Source organism: Buceros rhinoceros, unplaced genomic scaffold (genome assembly GCF_000710305.1).
Source record: "Buceros rhinoceros silvestris isolate BGI_N320 unplaced genomic scaffold, ASM71030v1 scaffold2544, whole genome shotgun sequence".
In the NCBI taxonomy this organism is placed as follows: domain Eukaryota; kingdom Metazoa; phylum Chordata; class Aves; order Bucerotiformes; family Bucerotidae; genus Buceros; species Buceros rhinoceros.
In genome coordinates, this window is record NW_010408634.1 from 78,853 (window position 1) to 98,714 (window position 19,862).

General features: G+C 40.9%; 1 protein-coding gene across 1 annotated transcript in view; it reads left to right on the plus strand.

The window, feature by feature from the left end:
* The window catches only part of LOC104492367 (AT-rich interactive domain-containing protein 1B-like), a gene marked incomplete at both ends in the record, with an annotated part of 66,651 nt that overhangs the window by 18,868 nt on the left and 27,921 nt on the right, over positions 1-19,862 (plus strand). Inside the window, 2 exons of the mRNA XM_010134919.1 lie at positions 953-1,042; positions 15,360-15,539. Coding sequence (XP_010133221.1) covers positions 953-1,042; positions 15,360-15,539 — 270 coding nt within the window. The remainder of the gene's footprint in view (positions 1-952; positions 1,043-15,359; positions 15,540-19,862) is intronic.

The window sequence follows — 19,862 nt, forward strand, 5'->3', positions numbered from 1 at the left end:
GCAGGTTAGCTGTTAGGCACGAGGCCGCTGGGGCGTTGTGCGGTGGGAGGCTCGTGGTGTGGAGCTCCCTGTTTGACACAGGGTTGAATAGCGGCCCGGAGGAGCGACTTGCTTCAGTGCAATAAACACCTGCTTTACTCTCCAGTAATACTGAAAGGAGAAATTGCGTGTCCTGAGCCTCACAGGCAGCACTGTGAGTGGGTGGGTAGGCAGCAGTGGATAAACTAGCAGTGGATAAAGTGTGGGTGTCTTTTGAACAAAGCCGTAAAAATGGGTCTGTCTGTTCTGGATGGATATTTTAATAAGCAAATACCTTCCCTTTGCTTCCATTTGAATAGTAAGATACACCTTTTCTGTCTGATCTCTTTCAAACATTCTTCATTTCCACCACGTACACCTACATGGTATTCTTTATTCCCATGTTCTACAGGGACATTCAAATAATATTAAAACCACTGATTCATTGAAAGATTGTTTAAACTGTTGTTGTTAGTAATTTTTGTATTGACTGAATTTTTCATTGGTAATATTGTTGGCAGCAGTTTATGTCTGCCTGGCTGGAGGCCAGTTTAAGCTCTGCAGGATGAGCCCTATTGTTCAGCAGACTTGGATTTTCTTAAACTCTGTAACAGAAATATGTGTCAGGAGATTTGCAGCTATAAATTGGATCATGTCGGTGAGGTTGGGAACTTACTCAATGCGAAATTGAACATTTCGCCATGCCTGTTGCTAAATATGTTTATGCATGTTTCCTCCAGGGGTTTCAAAAAAAAAAAAAAAAGGAAAAAGAAGAAAAAACCTGAAAAAACCCTAGACCTGTTGAGCTTTGTCTTTAGCTTATACGCCTGGTACTTTCTTTGACGTTCAGTGGTTGAAAAATGCAGCAAGAGTTAGTTTTGTGCATTGCAATGTTAAAAGCAAGTCTGTTTTCCCTTTTTTCTCTGTGTTACAGGCAGTCAGATGCCGCCACAGCCTCCTGGCAGCCAGTCAGAATCCAGCTCCCACCCTGCCCTGAGCCAGTCACCAATGCCACAGGACCGAGGTTTGTTAGGTTTGGGGGCTTTTTTTAGTTGGTGCCAAATGCAGCCTTCATTTTAAGTCACACATTAGCAATGTGAGATTTCTTCGTATTTCTTTTCTTTTCCCAGGGAAAATAACGGCAGTCTCATTGTAAAAGGCTCCGGGGGTTTCCTCCTCTGGGGAAAGAGCAATTGAATAGCAGGTTTTACCAAAATGTAATTGGCAACAAGACTTTCTCAAAATACAGTGAATGCCCAGAGTCTAAAGGCAGTTCGCTGTAAATACTTGACTCGTGTCTTAGAGAATTCATTTTTTCGTTGTCTGTCTTGGAATTAAGTTGTACAGAAATAGTGCTAGCTACAAGCACTGCAGTTTTGCTGCTGTTCTTAAAATACTCATCTCTGATGTCTTGGCATGGACATGATAGCTAGTCCTCTAGCCAGTTCTAGAATAAAAATATCTTTAAATATAAAGGGAAATCAACTATTTAGGTCAAATGGTTCAAAGATTTGGAAATCTTGCAAGAGAAAACCTTGCAGGCAACAGCACTGTTCTAAAACAGTGCTTCCTAGCAAGCGCTCACGAAAATAAACACAGCATTTTTTTTCCTTAATGTTACCATTTATAAACTTTAAGCCGTTTTCGTTTTGCCTCCTTACTCCCTAGCTCAGGAAAGAGAGTTGTCACAGCTTTGTCTTGTGGTCATACATATGATCAACTGCTGTAAACCGGGCATCCTGTCCATGCAGTGGTTAACATGTGCCAGCGACAAGCTTGCAAAACAGACATATGATAACTGTGATAAACATGGAGTTATTTATGAAACGCCCCTCCTAAAATGCCTTGCTACCAGAAATATTCCAAGTAGCACCATATGGGTATACCATAAATACTAGAAGTTTTCTCACAGTGAAACAAGTTGAACTCACGGAATGACAAATTTCTGGGATAGCACCCAGGAAGAACTAAGAGGACTCAACAAAGAGGAGAGAATCTTAATTTTTGCTGGTTTTCTGCATTGGATGTCCGCTTCTCCAGGAATGCTGGTTAATGAGAACGTGAAACACAGAATTCCACATTCGACTTGTTTGTTTTGTTTCCTTTTCAGTTGTTCTTTCTACACAGCACAGTGTTAGAGCAGTGACTTATTTTCCCCTTAAAGGAATTTCAGAGTAATGTATGTGTTAGATGAAAAAAGAACGGCTTTAGTACCCAACAGAAATACCACAAGGCAGTGGGAATGGATGAGCTTGAGGTTTTGAAGACCCAAGTGTCCCAGAAAGAGGTGTGCGTTTCCTGGCATAACTGGATCTTGGCACAAAATGTCACACTGCCCAGTAGTAATTATTTCTGTAGCGTGTGTTCCTCACCTGGCTTTGGGGGATGAGTTAGGCAGGTCTGACAGAGCTGGAACGGGCAAACCTTTCCGTTGCTGCTGTAGAACAAAACGGGGGGTCATTGCATGACTGGGAGAGGCAGAGGGGTATTCAGAAGTAAAACGGAGAAGGCGGCTGCCATCAACAGTGGGATCAATAACATTTTCAGATTGATTTTGTCTGGTTCTTCCTCTGTGTGGAGGGTGAGAATTGTGGGTGTGTTCTTAGAGAGAATGTGTTTGGGAGTGTCGCAATTTTTGCATTCTTCTTATGCAAAATCTGGTGTAATATGCATGATCCTTGTGACCCGGCTCGTACAAGAAGTCCGTTTGTTTCACGCAGCAGATATGAAATTTGTAACTAGCTAGGTCATATTGATTTTGCCGAACATGTTCCCCAAAGCTTCTCTAAAGTCTGTGCTATACTCGCATAAACATGCATGCATTCCCTTTTGCGCCCTGTCATTGATTAGAGGCTCCTTTGAAATGGAAAACTTCACCTTTTAAAAAGGCTGTTACATTAGTTGATTCCTTTGCTTGCTTGAACTGGTTTCCACTGAACTTGAAGGAAGGAAGGAGGGGGGGAGATGGGGACTCCGAGGAAGGTGCTTGTCATTCACTGATAAAAACCTGAGCAGAAAATCGTTGCTGCTAAGGACACCTGATCCATAGGCATCTGTTACAGTAATTTAAACTCTTGGCTTACTGATACACTTTCTCCCAAAAAAGAAAATAAAAAAAAAAAAAAAAGAAAAAAAAAAAAAAAAAAAAAAGAGAATGAAAACAAAATACCCAGAGACCCTCCATAGGATAAGGTAATGTTGTTTTGTTATAGCATTTTGTATAACATTTGTTTCCTTGTTTAGAGAGAGAATTGAATGAACTACTAATCGTTTCCTACGCAGAATCCTCTGCTCTCTATACTGTTATTTACCAGATACTGGGAAGCTTGATTAACGGGTGGAGTCTGAGCTGTAGCACTTCTAGATGCTAAACCACTACCTTGAACCATTAAGCTTACACTTATTTATTTTATTATGAAATTGTTTGATTATATTTCACATACTTTCCCTGGTTACTCAGCACCCAGCTGGGAATTTTATGTTTGCCTGCCTAAGACTATACATCCCCTGTCATACAGTGCAGCGTGAAGCAATGAGCATATTTTTACATGTACGTTCTGTGTGTGGGAGGAGGGGAGTGGTAACGTATGTACATATGTACAGTAATAGGAATTTCTTGGGGGACTTTTGTGTGTGCGTGTGTGCTCTTCAGCTTGCTTTTTGTATATCTTAATTCATACTTTTTGTAACAAGCATTAAAATGCTTGCTTTTTAAAAATAATCTGAAAATTTTTCATGTCCTGCTCAAGCTGTAGGACATTGGGACCTGGGTCAGCATAAATGGAGCATGCTATTCTAGGCAGCCCACTTCTGTTCTCGTCCCAGATTCAGTAACTGGCTTCTGTGTTTGATAGCCCATCAGTGAAACTTTTCCAGTTCTACCAACACACATTGCCTACCTAGGCAATAAGAAATTCATGTACTTTCATGTGCATAACCTCCATCTTTGAAAGTACTGGGACTTGAAGTAAGTTCCCCTACAACTTAATGGACTGTTGGACCCAGAAAGCTCTGGAGACAGAGGGAGCAGGCTGTGCAGGACTGGGATCAGAAGTCTCTTGGAGAAGTAGGAGTGGCTGTGGCCACTCACCTGCGCTGCATTGAACTGCTGCTGAATCCTTTACTTAGGGACACCACATGAAAATGTAGTCATGACTAATTAAGCTAGTCATTGAAACTTGCTGTGCTTTGGCGGGGGTGGTGGAAGGGGGATTCATGTTTTGCTCTTTGTTTCTGATGTAGCTACTCCAGACTTTACTATGATTGAAAGTAGGGTTTGATTTTTCGTGTTTGTTGAAGTCAAAGTGCTTTATAAACTTCGGTTACATCAGCCCCCAGGGGTAGGGCAGTGGTGATACCACAGCTGTCATAACCATTTGGCAGATAATTGAGATACACAGTTGCTTGAGTTTCCTATATTCAGCTGTACCTATTTATCTCATTTGTTTGGATTTTGGAAGCCTCACTTTGAGGATGTGCTTCGTAGCCAGAACTGCTCAGTGGGTAAGAAGTTATTTGTCTGGATCAAATAAAAACCCAGCATATCCAAACTGATCCCCTGAAAGCTGCGAAGTGAAAAAGAAGCCTTCTGTCCTGGCCATTAGCTTATACTCCCACTTCTGTAAGCTAATGGAGATGTCTGTCTGCGTTCATAAATACTATCCTACGCAAATGATAGTAGGAGGAGATGTGTCGTAATAATGTTGAAATGGGCAGAAATGAATGTTTCCTTACCTAATCTTGAAAGAGCTTAGAAGACTTACCTGCTTTTAACTAGTATTTCTCATGCTTATGCGGTTGGGTATGTACATGTCGGGTTTCAGTCTTGTATTAAAATAGTGAATTGGGAGCTCCTGAAAACCATTGAATTTAATGGAAACAGTTAATGACTTCACGTTATTACTCTAGCAAGCACTCTCATAATGGGGATACTTAAAGAAGCCTTATTTATTAGTGCAAATGTATATGGGTCAGAATTAATTTTTTAAAAATCTTTAATTGTTTTCCCCTTATAATTTTCACAGCGGTACGTAGTTAAATATTCATGATAATGCTGATGATATGCTAAAGGTCTGAAATAGATCTAGAGTCTCAAAATCAACACAGGTTATTTAACCCTTTTCATCTAATGCACCATTGGGGACTTGCTCAGTGAAATCCCAGAGCACTGGAATAATTAGAAGATAGTAATGAGGATTTAATTAGTCCTTGAGATATGCTGAAATAGGACCACTGAGAACTTTTCTGTTTGGACATGGATTGCAAGCAGAATTGATGCTGTTGCAGCTGCTGTGATATGCTGGAAAATGTATTCCATTGCTGGAGGCAGTTTCATGGCACCATTCTGTGCCTGTCAGATCTATGTGGAAAGTGCCTGGAATAAGCACCTCCGAAATTGTTGAATAGTAGCCTTCCTCTTCTCCGTCACCTCCTCCCAGTACCTCTCCGTTTTTCTTTTTTATGTCATGCTTTCCGTTCTATCTTTATTTCTTTCTGTTCTTGACATGATCCAGCTTTTGAGGATTGTTGCACAGTTGTGTGCTCTAAGGTATCACAGGCAGGGACAGGGAGTGAGGAGCTGCAGGCTCGTAGGGAGTACAGGTGTTACACTAAGCAGAATTTGGATCTTTTTGACACAACTGCTTGTAAGCTTTATCCTCAGATCTAGTCCTTACTTAGAATTAAATCTTCACAGAAGTGATATTTATCAGTAGCTGCAATGTAGTAAATCTAAATAGCTTTTTTGGCAGCCAAGATGTTATCCAGCAAGAGGTAGTAACAGATGGGATGTGATCAGGCATTTTGATGTTCTCTTTGTGCTTCCCTATAAACACTAAATAGCAACTAAATTCCTGTAACTACAATTTCCTAATTTGCCCATTAGATTTCATGTAGGTATTTTTCTCCCCTTTAACTGTTTTCTGGGCGTGCTTATTTGTACACAGTCATGACATAAATTCCAGTGTCATGTATTTTCCTTTAACAAAATATAAACGTTTGTGCTTGTGTGGAAGACACTGAATACCAATCAGGTGTTTTGCACCTACAATTCCTGATCAGATTTATGGCTTAATACTGACATTTGATGGTAGAGATTCTTTTCCCTGAAATCTATTTTCCTCTTAAAAAAAGAAACCAGAAGGAAGAAAATAGATCAAAGAATTCTTATTGCAACAAAAAAGGATACAGTAGTTTGCTTTTAGATCTTAAAAAGACTTTTTTCCTGAGAATACATTTTTTGCTCTCATTTGGGGATTGGGGGTCTATTCAGAGCACTGAGGAGCTAGAGAATAAAATGATTCTTGTCATTAAAATTCTTCTGCTTGCCATGTTAACGATGACACCACTTAAGGTTAAATCAGACTTGGTAATAAGTTTACTTGATGTAGACTGAAGTGTTTCAGGCTCTTAAAGAAAGATGCTTGAGACATGCACTGAGTGCAAAGCCACAGGTACGTTTGAGTGCCTCTCCTGCACATAGCGATCTCCAAGTGGGTCAGTGCAGAGGAGCTGAGCTCCAGCTGGAATGCAGGAACAACGTGCCAGGCTGGGAGGAAATCTTCATGTCCAGAAAACTGGGGTTAGAGGAATTGTGCCCTCAACAGCCAGAAAAGTGTGTCATGTAGGGAGGAGAAGCGGGTTTTAGTTGACACTGTCACTCTGACTCTGTAAAACGTACCTTTTTCATCTCAAGTCACAGGGTGAAATAGGAACATGATCTGTTTGTGGAGGCAGAGCCACACAGTAGAGCTGTGCACTAAACCTCGGTGACTCAAAATGTTAGTTTCTCAGTTTGGTGAGCACTAAATTCATCAGCACTTTTTTAAAAGGCTCAGGCCATCGTTGGTTTTTTACTACTGTGTTTTTAATTTGAGTGTAAAACTGGAAGTGGACCGAAATGCAGTGCTGATCTGATGGGCAGGTTTTTTATATGTATTTACACTGTTTTTCTTGGCTATTTTAATTGCAGTAGCACCCAAGACCCTCATTTTTCTCCCTGTTTGTATTGTACTACAACATGTAGCAACGCAAAGTTACAGTATGTCTGCTTTGATTAGTAATCAAGATCTTTGGGATAAAAGGTTACTGGTTTTTACTCTGAGTTGTGGGAGTGTCTAGTTTTGTGTCTGTTGCTCAAGCACTGCAGGAAGACCTGCTTTTCTTGGCTGAAAGGATTAGAAATTGTGTTACTGTGCCAAACCAGGTTAATTCCTAAAGAAATCAGTTGCCATTTCAGGATGCTGGTTTCAGACTGTACTTGGATTTCAAGCTTACACCAGTCAGTCTCAGCTTTAGGTTGATCTGATTAGTTGTGGCCTACACTAAATATGCAGCACTATTGGCCACCTGCAAGAAGAACCAAAGGAGGAAAGGGTGTGATTTGCATGCATTAGGACACACTGAGAGAGAGCAAAACTGCAGAAGTAGGATTCAAAGTAGATAAAAATATCTGTACAATTGAACCCGAGGGTCAGGTATCCCACATAAATTTTGTATACTAGCAGCTGGTCATTGCTTTCTTCTTGCTGATGTTAAATCTTGTTATACTTGGGGATGAATCTTTTATTTCATTTTTAAACTAAATTGGGGATTCTCTTTTTGAAATTAGGGAGCAGAATTGAATTATTCTGAGAGAGTTTATATAGTTGCCAGCAGAGAGACATCTCAATAGAAAAGTTTCCACTGACTTCATTAAGGCAGCCATCAGATTCCCTGCCCCTGGGCTCAGGCAGTGAGATAAGCCACCAGCAGCTGCTGATGAAGAAGTTGACAAAGTGACAGTCGGTGTTCCTGTCACCAGGCTCAATGTAAAGTTAGTGGGTATGATCCCTATCCCTGGGACAGCTTCCCATCATGGCTTATAAACTGGGAGCTGCCTGTGGTCTGCCTGTTCAACAGCACCATCATTTCCAGGACACTCTGCTCCCTCAGTAGCCAAGTTAACCTTTTTATGAAGCTTCTCTGAAAATAAGGAAATTATGATCTAAGACCCTGTATGTCTTTTTAAGTTAATATATAGGGCAGTGAGCTGAAATCTATATAATGTATATATTAATAGCCTACACTGGATAGTGCCTTCCATCCCAAAAGGCTGCAGAATAAACACTCATCAGGGAACAGCTGCAAATCAAGGAAGGGAAAAATCAGTCAAATCATAAATTATGGTAAAATAAGAAGACTGAGATGAAGGCATTTTACGTGTCTGCGAGACAGAAAAGACACATCGTGTATATTTTAGTCTTGTACACAAAATCTGTGTATATCTCATGGTATTCAATATATTTACTTCATGAAAAGAAAGATCTGACTTGTTCCATGGAACCTTTGAACAGGAGTCACCAGGGAGGGTACATTTTTCAGACCTGGAATTTAGACCATTAAGCCTGCAGGCCTTGCACATTACACACTGAAAACTGCCGTTCCTTCTTTGCTCTCCTCCACGATTTTCATAAGTATGCATGTTATTAGGGAAACACAGACAAATGTTGGTTGTATAAAGCAGACAGACTCCTCAGGTCTTTCATGTAGCTGCTCAGATTAATTCCAGCATCCCAGGCTACCTACTGAAACTGAGGATTCGCTTCGGGGGCAGTTGGGAGGGCAGGGTGGGGTGCTTTTGTGCTGCTACCACTACCCTGATTTTCCAAGCACCGTAGTGAAAGCATCTTCCGTAAGGAGCGTTACAGTAACAAATTATGTGTAAGATGGTGGATGGGCAATGTTGTTTTGTTCTGTCTGTACATCAATATCTCTACAAATGTCTTTCCTTCTCTGCTCTCAGTATAGCACTTAAAATTTACATGAGAGAGCATTACGCAAGGTTTTCATTAGGAAAGGTTGGATATTTCTTCCCCAGCTACCATCTGGGTAATCTGTCTGATCCTTCCCCAGATTCTAATTTATCAGTGATAGATTATATGAATTTCAAGGCTAGGCAGTAGCAGAGGGAGGTTTAGGGGTGGGAAAAATTTAAACATTATTGCATGCTATACATAGACGGGGTTTTGTAATATCAGAGAGAAAAGCAGAGGAGATTCAGCCAGTTAACCTAATAGCACAGCTGGTAAAACACTGGGGGGTCTGGGTTAAAGTCTTAGCTAGGTCATTAGTTTCCATCTTGCCCAAAGCTATTCACATTGTGAAGAGAAGCAGTCAGACAAATAAACACTGAGGACACTATAAGATAGATATTAAAACATAATAAGAAAATACTTTTATAGAAAAATAAAACCAATCCAGTGCTTTTTCTTAAAAAGAATATTGATCCTTTTGTGAAAATGAGAAATACTGCAGTCATCTTTGCAGGAATCCCCAGTTTTGCTAAGGTGATGTTTTCCATAACTTCTGTTTCACATAAGCAAAGAAACAGCCTTTGTTGAAGGGGTGTGAAGAAATGTGGTGGTTGTTCTGCAGGTATTGGGAGATGTCAGTGTGAAAATGAATTGTCCGGGTACCAAAGGGAAGCCATGTCACTGTTACTGTGGCTCAGAGAACTTCAGTTGGGTTGAGTAGCATCCTGCCATGCTAACAGGTTGCCAAATTGTTATTATATCTACTGCACAGAATATTGGGGCTTTTTTTTGTCTTTACCCTGCCACTTCTGTCTCACTGTTGTTTAGCCATGGATGAGCTATGTTTGGCAGTCACAGCTTTAGATCCATCTCAATGCTGTTGTATTCTCTGGTGAAAATCCTGAGATAGTGAATACAACCCAGACGGCTGTCTGAGGAAGGAAAGTCTGCCAAAAACTGTGTCAATGGGTGTGCAAACATTTGCTTTTTTTCTCAAGGGTGCCGGGCAGTGCCTTGCTAACATACCAAGCACTGGAAATTTGTGTGATTTTACTTTATAGGTAGTGGAAAATAGATTTTCGTGTATTTAATTTTTGAGCTGATTTGTAAGCAGAGAATTTTACATTATTTTTCTCTAATTATTTGATGATTAGTGAATGCATCCAATCTGTTCCTGCTTCTCTCATTCTGTGGTTTTCAGAGTAATAAGCATGTCTAGCCCCTTCTGCCCTTGAACAAGGGGGACTTCCTTATTCCTTACTCAGAAGGGTTCCTCAGTTGTTTTGGTCCCATGCTGTCACTAAGCATGCCTCTAAAGAGAGTGATAGCCTGAGGTATTTTTTCTTACGCAAGTTCTTTTTTCAAAGTCCTGTTGCAAGTTGTATCTTTCACTGGTTTTTATTTATCAAATTGTAATTTACTGATGATCTGCTATCGCTGTTAACACAAAGTTTTCCTGAGCTTAAAATGAGTAAGTGTTCCATGTGTTTGCAGGTATAATTCGTTCATGAAAATCGATGCGGTACTCCTGGCTAAATCAGAAGACCTCTCATTGACCGCGGGTTAAGTGTGTGCCAGCAGACAGTTGCTGTCCATCAGCTGATATGCAATCATTTGTTACTTTGCAGTCACTTCTTTTGTGCTTGAGCTCCTGCTTTCCTGGAAGGGTTTTTCATTTTCAGGCCAGGACTTTAAAATATCAAAAGAATCCATCTCGGGTTCTACACCAACTCCCAGCATGTTCAGTGGGTCTTTTTCAGGGGTAGTGCTAAGGAGATAGTATTCAACAAAGAGATGGTTTTGTATTGGTTAGTGTACAGATGCAATTAAGACAAGCTTTGTGCATAATTTCATGAAGCTTTAGTAACTTGTTTATCTGTTTTGTGTATACATGTGCATAAGGGAAAACCAAGATTTTAAATGTATTTACAGACAACATAAATGGTATTAGCTGTATGATGTATGTTGCCAGATGTTAGTACTATATAGAACAACAGAAGCTTCATCTTTGTCTTTTCCTTTTTCAAAGGAGCAGAAACGCTTTTATCATAAGCGTTACCCATTTTATACTTTTTCCTCTGTATTTTGCTAAAGAGGAAGAAAAGTATGCTGCTACCTGGCCATTTTTAAACCTTGTGTGTATGTTCTATTTGAACATGCAAACATACTCTGTTATAGTTACAGTGTGCAAATTGTTAATTGTACGCTACTCTTTCATTTAGAACTAAAAAAATGCACAGAGTATTCTACAATTTTAAATGGAGTTTTAGAGACAGTCATTCTTTAGGTGAATAAATGTAGTATAAAAAATAACTAAAATGCAAGAGAATATTTCTGGCAGCCTCACTTTATTCAGCTACTCCTGAAATAGCTTAGTTTGCCAAAATGACTCTTCAAGTGTTTTTTCGGTCAGTAATCTCTAGTTGAGATGGCAAGTAAAGCCTCTTTTATCACTAATATTAAGGGAAGGAAGTAGATCTGTTCATTGATGAGCATGTTGCCATTGCAGTTTTTAAAGTCTTAACTCATAGCTGTTTCCTAGCATTTTATTTAAAAGACAAAAAACCCACCTTGTTGTCACAGAGGTTGGCACGTCAGATGCAGTCTGGATGTTTAATCACTCCACCACCTTTACTCCAGTGCAGCTCTAATGTAATCCGACTTCCCTTCTTTACAAAAGCAAACTTCACCTTATATCTAATTTTCTGGAAGAAAATGTATTTCTTATTGTATCAGTTATAAAATGAAGTTGAACGCTAGGGGAAATGTGTGTAAATACGGAAAAATGAATGCATGCCAGCTGCTCCCTTTCATTTCTGATAAGATTTCTAGAATTGATCTTGTTTTCTCTTTATGATGCAAGAATGATAACGGAACTGCTTTGGTCTCTAAGACATCTGATGCAAATATTTGAAACGCTTTAAACTCATGCATTGATCTTGGACCATTCACTGGCTTCTCACAGAGGTGGATGAGGATAGACTCCTCTTTGTTTTAATGGAATCCAGATCAGAGTAAGAACCTGATCTTGCCACCTTCTCCACATCACGTCTATAGCTGAAATGACTCCTCTACTGTGAAGTTGGAGCGTGTTCTGTTTTAAGGCCATGCTTCAACATACCATACAGACAGTGGTAGAAGATAATGTGGCTCAGATACTACTCCTGAATTTCAAGCTTCCTTTTCCTTAGCTCTTTTACCTGTCCATTATCAAGAGAAGATAGCAAAGCCAACCTCATTTGGGAGGAACCTCATACCTTCTGGGATGGTGAAACTCATGCCTCACATCAAAAGCTATTAAGGAGTCTGTTCCGTTCTCGTGTTAATCAGCATCTCTGTAAACTAAGGCCAGAGCATGAGTTTGACTAGTATCACACAGTTACCTCTGCCGTTGAATTATGGGCTTGCCCCCACAGAATGATTTTGGCCGATGCCTGTGAGCATTCCCTGAGCTGCAGCCCAGGATGTGGAAAAGCCAGCACAAGAGACTGCACAGAGGAGACTACCAGGACTGAGTAGGAAGGTTTAGCTGGGTGGAGATGAGCATGCCACACCGGTCTCCAGGCCAGGGAATAGACCTGGTCATTCTATTTATGGCTGTACACATAGCCACCCAGTCCACTCCACACCATCAGAAACGGATTAGGAGAAGCTTCCTGAAGAAGAGTGGAAACATTTATTTCACTTATTGCTCTAGTCCCACCAGGACCCCTTCTGACAACAGCAGAGCTGGCTAAAACCAATGTTCTTCATGTCCTCCATTAGACTTTAGCCCATGTTTTCCATTAAACAACCAGCAGTCCCTCTGCATTGGTGCTGAAAATCACTACAACCCATGCAAACCATAGCTTTTCAACGTGGCATCCATCCTCGTGGTGTTAAGAAAAGTACTGCCTGCAATAATAACTGGGCTGAAAAACCTTTATCACTAACACAATGTTTGGAAAGTTATCTCGTATAGATTAAAAGGCCCACAGTGAACAGAAAACCCTCACTTCTATACTAGATAGAGGAACAGCTTTACTATCTTTATAATAAAAAACTTAGTGTGGCCAGTACAAAATTTTTCATTTAAATAGATCCCACGAGTGTGATATATATGGTGTATGTGTGTTGGGAATGCAAGCATTTATTTCATACAGACATACGATTGTATTAGGTTTCTAAATTAGTTACAGCACTGTCGGCAGAAGACACAGGCTTTGTAATAAGATTTGTGCGCGGAGTGGAACTGTTTTAAAGATCGAGGTGTCTGTTTGAAAATAGAGCTAAGTGGAGATAGTCATACAAGCTTTTCTTTGCAGAAGCATTGAGTTTTCCAACCAGTACAGGCCGGTTTCCAAGCCCCCACTTCGCTGTTGGTTATTTCCCGTGCTGCATGCTAGTGCGTGTGGTCCAGATTCCTCCAGAGCAGGTGCCAGGCTCTGACTTTGGAGTTCAGGTGTAATCAAATACCTTGTCCTGGGGCTTGCACAAAAGTCTGGGCGCAAGGGGGTGCAAGATCATCTCAGCTCCCAGTTTCTCTCCTTACTACCTGTGGCATTTTGTTTCTCTCTCTGGCAGGGTTTTAGAGGATGGATAAGTATGCTATCTAGCAAAGGTTTGCGGGGCACTTAAAAACCGTTTACATGTGTTTGTACTCAAAGCCTGGCCTCTGGTAAAGTGCACACCACCTTTCATTTCTACATCTCGAATGCTGTCCCCTTCTGTACAGTGCTTTGTCATCAGTGTACAAACAGGGAGGCTGACCCACAGAAAGGTGGGAAGGTTGCTCACCCACTGCCACCTACCGTGTCAGCAGTGCCAGGATGAGAAACATATTCTTTTCAGTTCAAGACATGTTTGTTTGAGCTGTGGTTCCCACAGAGACACCCCTGAGCTACCTGGTCGTGAGAGCTGTAGCACCTCAGTGTCTTCGGTCATGAGTTTGATCATGTGTCTATATGTGGCTCAGAAAGAATTGCTTCTCATTAATCAGTCATTGAGCGTTTGGTCCTTGTGATGTTTGATGCTAACCAGTGGGAGGACAGCCTGGCCCTTTGGGAGAGTCATCCCTCTGCCACCTCTCTCTCCTCTTGTCACCCATTTCTGTCTGTCTTTACAACTCGTCTTTGCCTTTCTCTCCCCTTTTCTCTCTTTTTCTGATCTTTGCTTCAGCAGCTTCCAGCTGTCCACTCACTGTCAGGGGTTTTTGCTCTTGCCTTTCCTCTGTTCCCTCCCTCGTGTAGAGGAAGGTGTAATTAACGCTGCCAGCTGAGGTGTTTCTTGGCTTTCAGCTTCACGCCTCCCCCCAGGCACGCCACTGGAATTAGTAGAGGGGAGCAGAAACGGGCACCTCTCATAAATAATGCTTCAGCTCTGTGCGGCCTCAGCTCAAAGTGCGGGTGCCTGAATGAGTTGCAGGGTGCGCCAAAACGCGGACTTGCGCGTCGTGCACGTTGGCCCGCTGGGCAGCAGTGCTCCGTATCTGCCGCCTCAGCGGGCACGGGTGAGCCGCCCGCAGCCTCGCGGGCCGCTGCTGCAGCGGAGCAAATGCTGTCCTTTAGCACGCTCACATTTTGCCTGGCAGAGAAATGTGAAGATGAAATTTAATATGCAAGGAGAACAGAAAAGAAAGCAGATTTCCTCCGGATATAAGGAAAAAAAACCCTCGCTCTCTGTCTCCTCAGCACATCCGCTTCGACGCTGGGAGCAGCACTAAAACCTTGCAGGGCAAAATGTTAGAAAACCAGCATAGACATTGCACAGACTGGATTGCAGGCTTTTTCCCAGTTCATGAAAACTTAAAAAACCCCACCACAAAACCCTCTTCTCCTCTCATTTAATAGGCTTTGTTCTGTTCCTTTATATGAAGCTTCTAGATTTTATAGCATTTCACTAGGTCTCTTGCTGCAGCTTTTGAACCTTAAATTAAATTGGGATTCATTAATACACTTACAAAAGAGAAAAAGGGAGAGGATGCAATACAGGTGTGCTGGGAGCAGACCAGAAAGCAGATCTAGAGCACAAATACATACCAAAATGACTTTTTTTTTTTTTTCCCTGCTGATATGACCACTCTTCACATAAAGGGAAATTTCAGTTGTGGAGAGTTTGTGGGCGATAGGAATATTTACAGTGGATTTCTATATGCTCAAGTAATGCATTTTGGTAGCAACATATAATTTTGGGAGTTATGATACTCCCACCAAAAGTCATCAGGCAAATTCCCTACTACTTACAGGAAGTACAGATAATTGTCTTTAATTCTTTTTCCTCAAGATTGTTTTAATTTTAAAATCAGCAGCTCTTTGTAACCAAGCAGGACTGCCCTGTTCTTTCTTCGACAAGTAAAAGTTTTTGAGCTTTATATAAAGATTTTGGTTGTTGAGATAACTTTGCTGACTTGGAGATGTGTTTGTTTCTGTTCCTATGAACAATAGCAGTTTTCTGCGTATCTTTAGACTGAAAATAACTAAAAAGGGGTGATTTTTTTTAATGTCAAAGATTTCTTAAATAAAGAATGGTTACTTGAATATTAATTTTTGCTTTGTGCTTTTTTCCCCTTAGGTTTTATGGCAGGCATACAGAGGAACCCCCAAATGTCACAGTATGGACCTCAGCAAACTGGACCTTCCATGTCACCACATCCCTCACCTGGAGGCCAAGTGCATCCTGGAATTGGTAGCTTTCAGCAGAGTAATTCAAGTGGTACTTACGGGCCTCAGATGAGCCAGTATGGGCCACAAGGTAAAATGCTTGCTGGTAGTACATATGATAGGGTTTTTTATTATTATTTCGATAATACATAAGTTTCGTGTATGTATGTAGGTATGTGGTTTCTTAAAAACAAAAACAAAACCCAAAAAACACGGACACAACACCCCCCCCATCCCCCCAGAAAAACCCCTAAAACCCCTAAACCATCAAAGCTGTCATCCAGAGGTGCGGCTGCACCTTGTGGAAGAAGTTGCTTCTGTTACTAGCACCTTTCTCTGTATAAAAATAGTGACCTTAAATTGGGCAAGGAAATGATGCATTGCCTTGTTGCATTGCCAGGGCCATTGTTTAGGAGCCAAAGCATGTCATCTTGGTGACAAGGTCACGTTTGACCAAGCATGGAATAAGGGTCACAACACCGATCCCAAAATAGGTCGTCTTTTCTTAGATGAAATCCCAGGGCCAATCTGAAATTGCGTGGCGACTCTGAGGGTTAAAGTCTTCTAACGAGCATAATAATACAGTGGCTACTGTGGGAATATCATATGGAGCTCTAATGCATACGGTTTGTGAATCTTAACTAATCCTTCAGACTGAGAGAGACGGTTCCTTTTATTTTGCTTGTTTGACAGACTCGTTGGAGGACTAAAACAAAAATAGAATACGCAATTTCTGCCCCTGGACAACCTTGAATTGTTTTGCTTTTAGTGGATAACCTTTATAAAGTGCACATCTGTTTAGGGGTTTAATGAAGTTGAAGTCAAGCCACAGAATATATAAGGGGCAGTATTTTCTCTAGAGGTACATAAAGAGGCTTTTCTGTTTCAGCACTTCCTACTGTTGCTTTCTTACCTAAATCCCTCAAAAAAGGACTGGAGCCAGCTATGGAAATTCTGTAAGGGCTCGATGGCTTACCCGTGATAGCAGGGATGGTTATTTTAGTCTCTGGAGTTTCTCAGAACTAGTTCTGATGTTTGTTTGCAGGGAGCCTTGCTGCCCTGCGCAGTGTTCCTTTCTGTTTCATCTCCGGGTAGCGTTTGTTGTAGTGTTCTAAGAACAGGGCTACAAGCCAAGATTTCCCAGTTTCTAATTTTGGCTCTGCCTTTTACACCACCTTTCAACTTAGGCAAGTAGATTCATTTCTCTGCTTAGTTTTCCTTAACTGTAAAACGGGGCCAGTAATGCCTTATAGCCATGTGTGAAGATTAATTACCTAACTCCAGTTGACTGGTGCTTTCCTTTTATTTGGAAAGCATTTTGTGGCCATAAAATGCTGTCCAAGTGCTTATTTTTATCTGCTCAGTGAGCAACTAGCTTAACTGGTAAAAATCCAGTGGATTTATGATGTGCTGTTCTGACGTCCAGCTGTACTGCTGCTGCTGAGATTCCGAACCATGGGAATAGTGGGTGTCAAGTGCAGTAAAACATTAGCCATCCACACTGATTGAATGGAAAGGGTTTTGTACTAAATCAATGCATTTAAGTAACACGCTGAATACTACTTTCTTTTTTGCTTGAGTTCAGCAGTTCTTTTCCTCCCTCTGAGGATGAAAGTGCCTATGTAATGATTTTATGGGTCGCGGTCAGGAAGAAACGGCTATTAAAAAGTGAACTTGAGGGGCAGGAAGAAAATGAGCATCATTGTCATTAACAGGCCATTTCAGAAGGGTCTGGATGAAAAGCGTGTTCTTCCGCCAGCTCTTGGAGAGTACAGGTGATGCTCTGCACTGGTCATCATAAAATTAGGGCCCTGCAGACTTTCAGCTCTACAGGTAACAGTTAGAGCAGAAGAGCACTATGTTTTCATCAGGCTAATGCAACCATTAATAAATTGTGGGGATGAAGGTGGTGATATTTACCTGGATATAAGTTTTTAATAGCATTTTTCATTTTTCATGAAAGTAATCTGTAATTGCAACTCTTAACATACCCTCTTACAAAGCACAATTGTATGCCAGCCATGATGAATATATAATAATGTTACCCTGTTTACCTGTTATTGACAAAATAACAATTATATTAAATATTATCTGGGTTGCCACCAAGTTCTTAAATTCTTAATCAAAATTAATTCTCAAGGGTATTATTTGCTTTCTGTGTTTTGTTCACATGGGCCATCCTGCAGAATATTGTTAAGCGTAGGCTGAGGTTGACAGGACTGCTTGTATTTTCAGATATGTGTCAAAACATTCTGTGACATTAAGCTTTAAGTTTGAATGAAAGATTTCACTGTGTGCTGTCCTGAAAACTGTTGCTCAGGGCTGCTGACCTTTCTCTGCAGTGGAGTTGCTCACCATAGTAAAAACTACACCAGGAAGCTTGGTTTGGGGAATTAGGCCCCAGTTCATGAGAGCAGAATGATGCATTTCATGCATGTGGTTGATTTACTTGGTTTCTGTGTGTTGACATGACACTTCGATCTAGAATAAGGGTAGAATCTATTTTCTCAGGAAGCAGTTCTGTACTGGGGACTTAGTCCAATCCTGTGAAGCCATTTCCTGCAAAAATAAAAAATGGCTTTGGCTCCACTGTTCTGCGTGCCTGTGATACAACACAGGAGCATGCAGAACAGAGCATTGGTTTTATTTCTGTATTAAATCCCAGCATTTTCCTAAGAATGAAAAAATTAAAAAAAAGGCAGAGCAAGAATAGAAGTTGTTACTGGAAGAAACAGTCTCTTTGGTTTGTATTTGGACAACATCTAGCCTGGGGGCTAGTGAAGCCCTGGTCTATGACCTGAGCATCAAACCACTGCCACAGCAAAGTGTCTCTTAAATGTGCTCGGGAGAGCAGTCAGATGTTGTAGTCAGTTGGGTCTTTTAAGACTGGGGCAGAGAAAAACTCCCAGTGGATCAGTAAAATGTGTTCAGAAATACATCCTGTCTCCCTAACTTCTCTTACTCAATTCAGCAGTATAACTGTTCTGTTTGGGTATAACAAAGAGAGAAATCACTACTGGATATGTTTGAACCACAAGCCCAGAAATTCACAGTGAGTTAAATTCCCTTTTGTTTACGGTAAACTAATACGGATTAAATATTTGTGCTTTATAACCTTTACTGTTAGACTCATTCCACAAAAGCACTTTGCTATCTAGCTCCCACTGGTTTTAATCCTAGATTTTAATTAAAGTGGTAGCATCTTAAGGATGAGATGCCCTAAGCGTCTTGCGAGTCTGGACCTCCAAATCCAGACCCACGTATGCAGCAGCCTGTGGAGTTAAGATTTAAATATCAGCTGTACCTGCTTCAGTCTCTTAGGTAAAATAGTTTCAGAGGAATTCAGAACAATACATTTAAATTGTCCATACAAGAAAAACTTTACGGTTAAATGCATATGTAAAAAGGCCTTAAAATATCTTTAAGATACTATTTTTAATACTGTGAATCTGACCTATGTCTCTAAAGCAGAGCGCAAAACTTTGGTAGTTCTCAAATTTCCCTCTTTCCAGCTTGCCTAGAAATGGCAAGATGTCAGAGCACTTTGTTCAGCAAACCTGGACAAAGTGGACCAGAGTTCCAGCAGTAAGTATGAACATCTGCCTTTGGCAGGTTGTTAGTCGGCTTTTTTTTATATTTTATCTTCATTTTTTTTTTCCCTTCCTGATTCCAGTTACCACTTTGCTTTTCTCATGCATTTGCGATGTCATCTCTCTGGGTACAATTCTACTCTGCTGAAGGGGAGTTGGAATCAAAACTCCCTCAGATACGGATGGGAGGAGTTGTTCAGTAGTATTGTACAGTCGCTGTTGCCAGGCTTGTACCCACTTGAAAAGTGTGGGCTCTTGGACTTGGCTGCCTGACACGTCCAGCTGATGTGGGCTGGCCTAGCATCTGCTGCATTCATTGTGTTTAATGCTGCATCCATCTGTTTTCTGTCAAAGCCACTGCCAACAAATTACTAATCTATTAGAGAAACATGGAAATAAGATTGCACTCCTCATTCCTGGCAATTCCTCCTGTATTTTGTTTGGCTTTTGTTTTGCCCTTTTTTTTTCTTTTTTTTTCTTTTTTTTTTTTTGTGGTCTGGGAAAGGTATAAGAATAGCTAGTATTCACGTTATTGAGGAAATGCTTAGGGAAAAATGAACATGGAAAAAAAACCCTGAAACTTGTTTTCCTTACTGAAAAGATCCCACTTCCCTGTGCTCTTGGATGTGTATCCCTGGAGATGAATGATTAGGAGCTGTTTTAACTGAGCCACGTATTTTTATGGAGAAGATTCCACTGTTTTTTCTGTGTTGTGCTTACACTGGAGAAGCCAAAGCATGGAAGAAGAGATTTTTTGTCCCAATTGAAAATAGCATCAAAACAGCCATAGTATTTAGCAATGGTGTTTGTTCCTTCAAGCATGC